This window comes from Amborella trichopoda, chromosome 3 (assembly GCF_054954075.1).
Source record: "Amborella trichopoda isolate Santa Cruz 75 chromosome 3, AtrichopodaSantaCruz75HAP2 v2.0, whole genome shotgun sequence".
NCBI lineage: Eukaryota > Viridiplantae > Streptophyta > Magnoliopsida > Amborellales > Amborellaceae > Amborella > Amborella trichopoda.
In genome coordinates this window covers 14,848,331-14,860,515 of record NC_142338.1, presented here as the reverse complement: position 1 = coordinate 14,860,515, position 12,185 = coordinate 14,848,331, and the positions used below count along the sequence as shown (strand labels likewise).

General features: G+C 35.5%; 1 protein-coding gene across 1 annotated transcript; it reads left to right on the top strand.

The window, feature by feature from the left end:
• Positions 1–2,963: 2,963 nt before the first annotated feature.
• On the top strand, positions 2,964–12,027 carry LOC18430824 (TMV resistance protein N). Its single transcript, XM_006840965.4, has 2 exons — positions 2,964–3,946; positions 11,084–12,027. The coding sequence occupies exons 1-2, from the start codon at positions 3,459–3,461 to the stop codon at positions 12,024–12,026; spliced, it is 1,431 nt and encodes a 476-aa protein (XP_006841028.2). The 5' UTR covers positions 2,964–3,458; the 3' UTR covers position 12,027.
• Positions 12,028–12,185: the final 158 nt, after the last annotated feature.

The following is a 12,185-nucleotide window of genomic DNA, read 5'->3' as shown; positions in this document are numbered from 1 at the left end:
AAGATCTGAAATCATATAGATATAATTTGACCCGGACCATGAATATTCGACGTCTTTGTGAAAATTAGAAAAATTGATTTTTTATTATGAAGGTTTGAAGTCACAATAAAAAGACTTATACTTCAATTTGAGATCGCTATCGTTTCAAGCCCTGAAGATCTGAACTAGTGATATTTTGTGAACAAAAAAAAAAAAAAACATTGGTAACAAGGAAAAGTTGGGGTCATTTTTGTAATAACATTTCTTTAGTGGACTTATGGAACGTTTGAATTTGTGTGGCACGATTGACTTATGCCAAGTCATGCCTTTATAATCGAGGCGGGGCAAGAAGTATATATAAAAACTGAACGATGGCAATTATTTATGTTGTTAACTGCTGGATATGGTGGAATCCTGGGATTTATTTTAAAATTTTAATAGAAGTCCTAAAGATGAGACGTAATTCCAGGCATGGCTTCAGGGGCAATGATCTTATGTAAATACACCGTCTCAAGGTGTATAAGAGTTAATTCACTCTTTTTTAAGGAAGAAGTATATGCAAGGTTGGAACTTTATTTGTAAAAATAAGATTATTATAATTTACATCTATCTTATTTAAACAGTATCGATTGAATACCATATTAAAAAACACGTCATGTCCTGACATAGTTTTGATTGAATACTATCTTAAAAGACACGTAATGTCTTGACAAAGACACTAATTATCACATAGATGTTCCTTAGGTTTGATTTTAGGCAGAAGAGGTGATGATCAATCAGGTCTCACTGATTTTGCTTCTTGGGGTTCCAATAGTTTTTCAAAGAGAGGTGGCGATGACCATGTGATAGGTTGATCATACGAGTGCTGATCCATAATTTGATGAGAGTATTTGGTAGTCCCCAACTTGTTGAAAATCCTCCATCCGAAAGTAGAGTGTTAGGTGAGTGTCATCATTAAAGGCTTTACTGAGTGTTTGTAAAATGAAATGATAGAGGGAAACTTGAATTCAGTGAGAATGTGATCTTTTGTGGACTATATTAAGCAAACGATATTTGCTGATACTAGACTGTATTTAACGTGTTAAGTTTGCCTGATTGGAAAAAACCTATGTTACTTAAGCATAGAAAACTATCCGATAAGGGTTCTAATTAGTCATCTCTTAATAAAGTCGGAGTATGTCCGGATGAATGAGCTGAGGGACCGTATGACCCTTGTGTGTAATAGTGGCCTTCAGAGATGGGGATCAAAGCCTCATCCACGAGCTATCACACTGCATGCATAATGATAGCCGTTTCGAGAAAACAAATCACCTTTTAAGGTGAAGCTTATGCATGTACGAGAGATATCCTTATGCGCCATAGGAGCTGTAGTCGTATTAGGTCCAGGCGACCTTGATACGTCTCTATGGTAAAACTTAAAATCCACAAATTAGGATTACGACCCTTTGGCTCATCGGTCAGATTTTGGTGACCTACTAATGGACATCTGCATGGACTGTGGGTCATAGGAAACATTGGGTCGGTTTGATATAGCAAGTGTGAACCGTAGTCCACAATTGAAGGTGAATTGCTGTAACGTTTATTTATTTAATTCCTAGACTATATAGATCATTTTCCCATTTAATGAATTTAATTATGTTTGTTAGACCTCTGGATATTTTATTTATCAAATTTGGATTTATAAAAACGAAGATATTGATTTTAGATTGATTTAAATATTCAAATTTGATTTTATGGATTTCTAAAAATCTATAATTAATTTTAATAATTTTAATATTGCATGGAAGGCCCAATATGTTAATGGGCCCATCATTGCTTGTAGACGAGGCCCATGAAGTACCACCTAGATTAGCACACCCCACCCTAATGAAACTTTCCTTGTGTTAGTTCAAGATTTAACTTGAAGAGAAAGCTTGAAGTGTTTTGGAAAGATTTTACCTTGAAAAAGCTTTCAAAGGATTTTTTGGAAAGCATGAAAATGCTTGTGAATATAATTTTGATAAGCACTATATTATGAATGTAATTATTTTATTTAATTTCTTTTGATGAGAAATGGTTTAAGAATGGGGGACAGAGGTTCTAGCACCTTTCATGATATTGATGACCCATATATGAAAAGGAGGGCCCAAATCTCTCACCCCACAACTCACTCAAAATCAATGGTTCATATTCAATCTCACAAAAAGAAGCAAACCAATGATAACCCTAAGAAACTCTAATCTTATTCAAAGCCTATAAAAAGAGATTGTATCTATCCAAAAGCTCTTACACCTTAAATTTGTCTCTCGCTCTTAATAAAAGTTTCTCTGTCTCATAAAAGCCCAAAGGGGGCACACCCCACTCTTTCATATTTGAGATCTCTCTCTCTCCCACATTGTGAAAAAACTTAAGGGATTTAGGCTATTAAGAGTTGTCATCTCTCTCATGGTGTCTCTCATGATCTCTCATCTCTCATTGGGTTTTTTTTAAGAATATAGGGTTGCGGTAGAAAAGAGAAGAAGTATTTATATCAAACTAGGTTGTTAAAGATATTCACTTAAGGGTTTGAGATTTGAGATAAAGGAGTTCATAGTTTCATTAAAAGATTTGGCCTAAACTTGTTTTCCCGGTTGAGATTGAAAGTTAATCGTTGATTCCCCACCATCGGATGGTGGTAACTCGATATGGAGTATAATAAGTCCGGTTGAGGTAATTTTCGGTACGTTCTTTTTTATTTCTTGCCATATTTAATTATATTATCTTTATATTCCCAAGCATAAGATTTTTAGATATTTTCTTTATTTAAAGAAAATTGATTTAATAGCATCAACGTTTTTAAGATCCTGTATTTGTTACTTTTATTTTCTTTGAAGCAATAATTATTGTAATAAGATTACTTGTAAGTGATCTTTTTATCAAAAGACAAAAAAAAAAAAAAGGTGAAAATAAGAAAATAATATATATATATATATATATATATATATATCTTTCTACTTTAATTCCTCAATCCTCTCAAAATCAGGAGTATCCTATCCCTAGAAAGGCAGAGTTGGGCCACCAAGCGCACAGAAGCATAAGGACCAGATGCTTTTAAGGGTAACACGGTAATTACGTCAAAAATAATGCAGCTTGTTACTTGTGTACTACTCATCCCTGACCACACATTAAAAATATCACAGTAAGGAAGGAGATATTATACCCTCTTCACAACCTCCAATCCACTGCTTACTTCCTACATTTTAACAATCGTATTCGACTTTACTAACACCCGTCTTTGGATTTTGATTCCTTTGCCTTCCAAACGCGTATTTGGATCAAAATTCCAGTGGAATTCTTCCAAGAATTGTAAAGTCAAGAAACTCTGGAACTATTAATGGAAGAAGAAATCAACCGACTTTTGCGTTGTTGCTTTCCTTTCTCTTACACACGATTTCGAGACAAAACCAGAACAAATCTCAGGAGAATTCCTTGCAAAGTGAAGAAACTGTAGGGAACCTCTAATGGAAGAAGAGATCTACGCAAATGTTGACCACCATCTGGTGTATGGTTATCGATTCGATGTTTTCCTGAGCTTCAGGGGTGCAGATACTCGGAAGAACTTCACATCCCATCTCCACAGAAACCTGGTTAAGGAAGGTATCTGTGTTTTCTTGGATGATGAGAAGCTAGAGAAAGGAGAGAGGATTGGACCAAGCCTCGACAAGGCGATCGAGGGTTCGCAAATGTTCATTCCCGTGTTGTCTGTTGATTATGCATCCTCTAAGTGGTGCCTGAATGAACTTGTTCAAATGCTAGAACAAAAGCGAGTGATTCTTCCTGTGTTCTACCGAGTCGATCGCGGAGATGTTCGAGAGCAAAAGGGAACATTGAAGATGTCCTTTTTGAAGCACGAGGAGCGATATCACAAGGATGTTCTGGAGACATGGCGGACGGCTCTGAGAGATGTTGGAGAGTTGCATGGGTGGGAGACTGATAATATGGGAAATCAGTAAGTTGAAGCTCATCCCTCTCTTCTTCTATTTATTTATTTATTTATTTTTTGACATCAGACTGTTAGAAACTTTATGAAATTATAATCTATCCAATATTTGATAGTTTCAAAAATATCATCACCACCTACCTTATTACCATCTTGAACAACATAATTTGTATTCCGAATATCACGTTTACAACGATAAATTGGTTTTTGTATTTCCATCTTATATTATAAATTCGCATGATGCATGCCTGTGGGAACGTTGAGTTATTCTTGATGTGTATTATCTAGTAAAATTCTTAAATATCAAATAATTTTACCAATTGTTAGTCTGAATCTATTTGCAGGCCGAACCAAATACTGAATTAGCAAGGGCTTAAATTCGAGTAATCTTAAATGTAGACAAATAAGTGTATTTCATTTGGATCAAAACTTAGATCAGGATATAAAAAAGCGCAAGGATGAATTTTTGTATCCTGGTGGCACTCAAAATGTCATGAAATCAATAATTGCATATCAACTAACCAGTGTTTCAAAAGCCATACTGATGCTGTGAATCCTCCACCTTACAAATCTGTGTTGGATCGCTGATTTGGATCGGTACAAACCAGTGACCCAAAAATAATTAGAAAATAAAATAAAAATTAAAATAGGGGTTTGGGGGAGACCGAAAACAACATTAGATAAGCCTAAAATAAAATAAAATAAAAATTAGGGTGGTCTTGATTGAAAAATTGCCGATCTAGATCTATTAATCGGATCTCTGCCCCGGTGTAATCAATCCATGAAAGTTTAAAATTTGGAAACAAAAAAAAAAAAGTGGGAACCGAGCATTTTGGCTAATCCGGATCAACCAGTTCCATCAGGCAAGTTCATAGGACCCCGGCCGATTCCCAGATCAACGAGGAATGAGATCGGCCTGTATGAATTCTTGATCCGGACCGATTGATTTTAAAACATAGTATGCAACTAATACTTTTTAAGTAAGCCCTTATTACCTAACCCTCCAAATCAAAGTTATCAAATTCGCTTCGCTTCGGTCGAAGAGGCCGAAGCCTTCGGATTTTAAGCATAAACCAAAGTGAAGTGAAGAGAAGCGAGGTGCTGTCACTTTGGCCAGATTTGGGCCGCTTCGGGCTGCTTTGGTTCTGATTCGGCCGAAGCTTTAGGCTGTTTTGGTCAGAAGATAAATACCAATATAAAAGTATTTTTTTATTTTTAATTTTTAATTTTTCTATTATTTTTATATATTATATATAGTTATTTATATTAAATTTTTAAAAAAATTCTGAAATCTTTTCCTGAATCGGCTGAATTACTTCATTTTTCTCGCAAAGTCAAAGAAGATTTCGAAACGAATCTGAGACCATTGCTCCAAATAAATGAAGATACCTAATCATGTTTCGTTCCAACAAACTTCCACCAAGTTGGCTCACACATGCGCATATACATGAGCACAATATCCAACAAAGGAAATATTGTCTGGGGAAGGATAATTTACTCAGCTTGGACTCACGATTTGGGCCCTACTGACCCCAGTGACTTGAGCTTCCTTGAAGCATTTCAAAAGAATAAAAAAAAAAGTGAAAATATAGAAATAGAGCGTATGAGATGACTCTCATAAACTATTATCTAAAACACCAAAAATTATGTGTGAATGATTTACATGTTGATTTTCCACAACATATACTTTTTATATTTTTTAAATAATTTTTTAATCTTATCCAAGTTTGTACTATAAATCATGGATCGGTTAAGAACGCGGAGAGGCAACGGACGAGTAACAGGGACTCAGCCTAGTTTTGAAACCCTAATGTAGAGAAAATAAGAGGAGCAGAGTCAAATGAATGTAGGTTTAACGCAATAGGCTCGGTTCACATGTGATTTTTTACCCTTTTTTTTCTTTTTCTTTTTTTTTCTGAAAATGTTAATTCATATGGGGAAGACATTGCTCCCTACGTTTTTTTAAAAAATGTTAATTCATGAAATTTAAAATTCATATGGGTTAAGATCCTTAGTAAACAGCATTTGGGTGGTACGAATTGCTCAGATGTTTTGCACGAAAGATGGAGTAGTTCACGATAGGTGCCTTTCTATGTGCATGCTTAAAAACATACGGCTGCGTAATTGGCCAGGTTATGGCTGAGAGTGAAGCTTAGATTATTATTGTTAATTTTATTTTAGGGGAACAAAAGAGCAGAAAATCAGCGACCTTCTAAGTGGAGGGGCCGTTAAAGAGTTTTTCGCTAGTTAAGGAGATTTCTTTGGCACTATCACTTACCTCCACCTAAAGACCAGAAGATTACTCAACATGCTACAGGCCTGGACAAAGTCAATTAGTAGATGTCACCTTGTATACATACCTCCACCTAAGGCCTGTAGCATGTTGAGTAATCTTCTAGACCTAGTAGGGACCACACTAGGCTAGTTATCCATAGTAACCGCCCAAAGCATCATGGAGCCCCATCTTTCGGAAAACACTCAATTCACCTAACTTGCCTAATTAAGTTAAATCCTGTTAGTTTAAATCCATGTGCTTAACCTAAACGTACTTTGAAACCTTCCTAAACTGTCTAAGCCTAGATTGGGATAATCCTAGCCCTATATGAACTTAATTAGCCCTTAATCATCCTAATTAGACCCTGCTTTACCGAATTTAAGATTAAGGCGAGAAATAGAATGTTTCAAACTTGAAAGATTGATTGACCATAACGGTAAAAAATTGGCAATAGACAAACATGCAAGAAGTTGGCAGGACAACCAGCACAATCGGAAGCCAAATCAATGCAACAATGCAAAGAGCATCTCTAGAGATGCGAAGCATGCGGCTAGGTTATTGTTGGATCATAAATGACCAAGATTGACTAACGTATACAAGGGATTTTTTCTACAATTTCTCTCATTCCTTGCCAGTTTTACGGTTGAAAGCCTAGGTATTGGATTGTTTGAGGCCATGTTGTCCTTTGGACTATTTTACATCTAAGAACTAGAAATTCTTATCCCTAATTCCTGGTGACTTTATGAACTCTAGAGGCCTCTGAAACTTTAGAAGACCATGACCTCTAAGCCTTAAGTCAATGTAAATCCCAAAGAGTCTCAGGTAGATCTTAGGATGAACCCTCAACTGTACTAGCTCTCTTCACATATTTCTAGAGAAGTTCAAAATAACCTTGTTTGAAAGTAAGTTGTGCCTAGCTTAGTCGAGTTAGTCCTTTTCCTTGCTTTTCTTTTTTGCTATTCATAGTTCTTTTATATTTCTAAGGCTTTTCAAACGTCATTTGATTTCCAAAATTACTTATAAGCTTTCCTTCAGTTTTTGAGAGAATATAATAGAGGCTGCTGACAGAGTATGAAAAAGAGTTCTTGGGGCCAACCTCACGTAGTCTGTAATTTGATAGAATCCACATTCTTTACTGATTTTTCTAATTTAATTTAGTTTAACGCAAATCAAAGCATAGACTTCGAGTCATCTCCCCCGAGATTTTTACGTATAAACGACTGGTAAAGCTGCTATTTTTATCATTTAAGAACTTTTTGTTATGTTATGTATGTCCATGTGAAGGTTGCTAAATTGAGTCAGAGATTCAAGAAGTGTATTTTCCTCGGTTATGTGAATGGAGCTAAAAGCTATAAGTTATGGTACCCAAACCTTAAGTTGCTTAGGTTTATTATCAATTTTCATGTTAAGTTTGATGAATTTTCCATGTCCAAGCACAATCATAAGAGTGCAGAAGGGGCAATAACAGTGGTGCTGATGCCTTTGAGTTGGAGTTCAAAGCTCAAAAAAATACTCTAAAATATGTGCTAGTAAACCCTCATGAAAAATTAGCAAAGAATATTAACCTTGAGCATATCGTTGAACTTACTGCACGTGAGGAAGAGACTCCGAAAGGGAAAGAGATCAAATAAGAGAGTGGGTATGGTATAGTTTTGAGGACATGGTAGCTTATACATTAATTTCTATAAGTCAAGAGTCATAAACTTTTGAGGAAGGTATATAAAACATTAATAGTAGCAGGTGAGGTGACACCATATATGAAGAGTTGGAGTCTCTTCAGAAAAGTAATCCTTGGGATTTCATGAAATTGCCCAAAAGTGAAAGAGCCATTGGATGTAAATTAGTTTATAAAAAAAAAGAAGACATCATTGAGTTTAGTAGTGATAGGTTCAAGGCACAATTGATTGCCAAAGACTATGCACAGAGGGAAAGTGTAGGCTACGTAAGATCTTCTCACTAGTTGTGAAGTACAACTCTATACGTTATTAACCATGGTTGCATGATTTGAATTGCAGTTGGAGAAGCTTAATGTTAAGATCATTTTCGTGCATGCAGAATTCGAGGAACAAATTTATATGGTACACCCTAAATAATTTGTACCCAAAGGAAAATATAGGAATGTATATGCAAAATGAAGAAGTTATTGTACAGCCTAAACAGTCTCTTAGGCGAGCCAATGGTACAAACGTTTTGATATTTTCATGATTAGACGCTATTATGTTCGAAGTATGATGATGATGATCATCATCATCAAACAAGCTTTTCCCCAAGTAATTGGGATTAACTACACAAATCTTTATCCACCATTCTACTCTATTAAGGGTCATACCCTCAGCAAGGCCATAGGTCCCCATATCTTTTCTCACTACTTCCAACCATATCCTTTTGGGCCTACCCTTACCTTTTTTGAGCTTTCTACTTGAACTAACTCTCACCTCTTAATAGGTGTTTTACTGGGTCTGTGCCACATATGACTAGCCCACATAAGTCTGCTATTTCTCATATTATCGCCGATTAGTACCTCACCTAAGTTTTCTTGAATGTATCCATTTTGAATTCTTTGCCTTCTTATTTTGCTACTCATCCATTTCAACATTCTCATCTCAGCTACAGTCATTCTACAAGTATTTTATTTTTTGACCACCCAACAATCTGCCCTAGAAAGTAAAGATAGTCTCAAAGTTGTGTTATAGAACTTTTCCTTCAGCTTCATTGATATGCGGCAATAACATAAAACTCTGGTTACACAAGTTAGAAGTAAGTATGAAAACTGTGTCTATTTTAAATAAGAGATTTTATTGATGATTCATTTATCTATTTGTTCCTCTATGTGGATGATATGCTTATTGCTGCAACGAACTCTTCAAAAATTTAGGGGATGACTTAGCTTTGTGGATAATTTAAGATGAAAGATTTGGGTTTGATTAAAAAATTTTCGCCATAGAGAAATGTAGAGAAAGAAAGTTTAGCGAATTGTGCCTATCTCAGAAAGATTACATTGAGAATGTCATCACTAGATTTAAGATGGAGAAGTCAAAGTTCTTAAGTACTCTTTATAAACATTTCATATTATTAGCCACATTATTGCGATTTATTGATACCAAAGAGGATTGTATCTCTGGTGTTCCCTATGCGACTACAATTAGAAATGTGTGCAAGATACTTTAGAAGCCAAAGGTTTTAAAGTTAGCCAGACTAAGACTGAGTACATGAATGCAAGTTTAGTAATAATAGGATTAGAGACGAGGAAATAGTTAAAATTGACAATTAGAAAGTACCAAAAAGACCACACTTTTGATATATTACGACGATAATCCAAGAAAATGGAGAAATTGACGAAGATGCCGCACACATAATTAAAGTTGAGATGGAGAAGTGGTGTTGTGCAACTACAATTTTATGTGATCACCACATACCAATTAAACTGAAGTGTAAGTTTTATAGGACAGTTGGGACACCAGCTTTACTCTATGTAGTGGAATATTGGGCAGACAAAAAACAGTATACCCATAGAATGAATGTAGTAGAGACAAGGATGTTGAGATGGATGAGTGGCAATGCAAGAATGGATAAAATTCGAAATGAATCCATTCGAGAAATTTAAGTATGGCACCAATAAGCGATATGATGAGATAGAGTAGACTTAGGTGGACTGGTCATGTGTGACTTAGACCCAGTACAACACCTATAAGGAGGTGCAAGTTAGTTCAAGTGGAAAGATTAAAAAGAGCAAGGGATAGGCCCAAAACAAAAAAATATCTCGAGCAGTTTGAGGTATATCTTATATAAATGCCAACCATGAAGGGTAGACCTCTTCCAAGCAGTAGGTCGGTTTGGCCTTCTACTATAGTTCTTTGGACAAATTTATTGCTCTAAACCTCTTATTTGCTGATAGCATTGCATTCTAAATTCAATCCATAAACAAGTTCTTATTTTGTCCCATTAGTATCTTTCACTCGATGGTTTGCATTACTTAGATATGGAAGCAACAAATAAAACATTAACATTAAAAAAAGAATAACAAAAATATTGGTTGAAATGACAATTATGGCCACAAAATCTACGTACCGAGCCAAAGGAATAGGTTTGAGCTAGCATTGTTTTGCCTGCTAGAACCTATTAATACTTTAGCCTCTTTTTTTCTTTAATATTACCTGATAATTTGTTATTGTTGCGGCATTATTATGGTTGTTGAAGATTACTTTGTACTTGTTAAAGCATGTTATTAAGGTACTTATAAAATGTAGAAGTGAATAACAACTCCCTTGGAATTTTTGATATTCAAAAAAAAAAAAAACAGAGAAAGAACTAGAAATAAGAATAAATATTTTCTCCTCCTTTGATTTTATCAATATGATTTGCTGTTGGATATAACTTCACATTTAGCACTATGCCCGTGGTACCTCGTGTCGTTTGATTGTTATATTTTCATTTATGTCCCTTCAGCTGATTGGTCTTTCCATTTATGCTTCTTACCCCTTATTATAGGCTTAATTATGCTTTTCTTTTTAACTATCGTATTAAAAAGTGGTGATATTCTAATGCATTTCATTGTGTTATGCAACATAGTTCCAGATAAGCACCTCTGCTGTCAAACATCCATCTTAAATATGGATATGGGAATGTGTTGTCCACCTCAAAACTTAAAATGGAGGATGTTAAAAAAAAAACAAAAAAAGAAAACATTATTTTTTGTTTACGTTTTTTATAATCACATTCACCATAGTGAGATTCTCAACACTTAGATTTTTAGATCCAAAATCCATCTCTAAGAGAGGACTCATATAAATGGACGACTCGGTGGACTCATTGATACCTTATCTATAATCAAAGGCAAATGGAATTTCTGACAAATGATTTCCTTTATACAGGAATGAAGCGGACTTGATCAATATGATTGTCAAGAGGGTGCTACATGAGCTCAATAAGATCACCTACTATGTGGCCGAATACCCTGTTGCGGTTGATTCACAAGTTGAGAACTTGGTGAAAATGCTGAATCCAAAAGACCCTGGAGCTCGAATTGTCGGGATCCTTGGACCAGAGGGGATTGGGAAGACCACCATTGCTAAGGCCATGTACAATCGCATCGCCCATCACTTCGACGCTTCTATCATCCTAGACATCAGAAAATCCACATCCCTAATCCAACTGCAAAACCAACTTTTGCGCGAGATCACAAAGAATAAGACAATGCATGTGGGGGACATAAGCAGAGGAGTCAATGTGATGAGAGAGAGAATAAAAGATAAGAAAGTGTTAGTGATTTTAGATGGTGCTGAGAGTAGAGATCAAATCCAGGCATTGGCTTGCAAGAAAGAATGGCTCCATCGTGGGAGTAGGATTATAATCACTTCTAGAAAAAAGGAATTGTTGAATGTAGTGAATGAGATTTATAAGGTGAATGAGTTGGATGCGGAGCAATCTCTCTTACTGTTTTGTCAACATGCATTTGGGACAGAGGAACCAGAAGAAGGCTATGTCGATATCGCTAAAAGTATAGCTTTGGCCACCGGAGGTATACCTTCAACTATTGAGAAATGGGGCTCCCAGTTGATGGACACAAGATGTATGGATGAGTGGAAAGATACGTTGGGGATGGTGGAAAGAAGTATGAATTTTATTCACCCAAAAAAAAAAGAAGAAAGAAGTATGGAGTTTGGTGAAAATGGATTGACGGTTCACTATTCCTATTCAATTGTTGGTGGTTTGAAGGTAGAGATTAGGAAGATGCTAGGGGCGATGACACTATTTAGTTTTTTTGCTCTTGTCATTATTTTTATTTCTTTATACAAAATAGAGCCATTGCCGTAAATATACAACCATTTATTCTTCTTTTTGCTTTTATATTTTGAAAGATCAAGAATATTGAGAATTTGGTATTCAGATGTGTGTTGAAAGATCTGAATGAACAGTTGAGAATTTGCATCCAGGGAGAATAAGAGGTGCAGGTTAGGGACAACAGGGATAAAA

Bases quoted from the DNA above. Each gene is read 5' to 3' on its own strand.
- LOC18430824 (XM_006840965.4), top strand. From the start codon at position 3,459: ATGGAAGAAGAGATCTACGCAAATGTTGACCACCATCTGGTGTATGGT. The intron at 3,947-11,083 runs GTAAGTTGAAGC...TCCTTTATACAG, and splicing joins ACTGATAATATGGGAAATCA to GAATGAAGCGGACTTGATCA.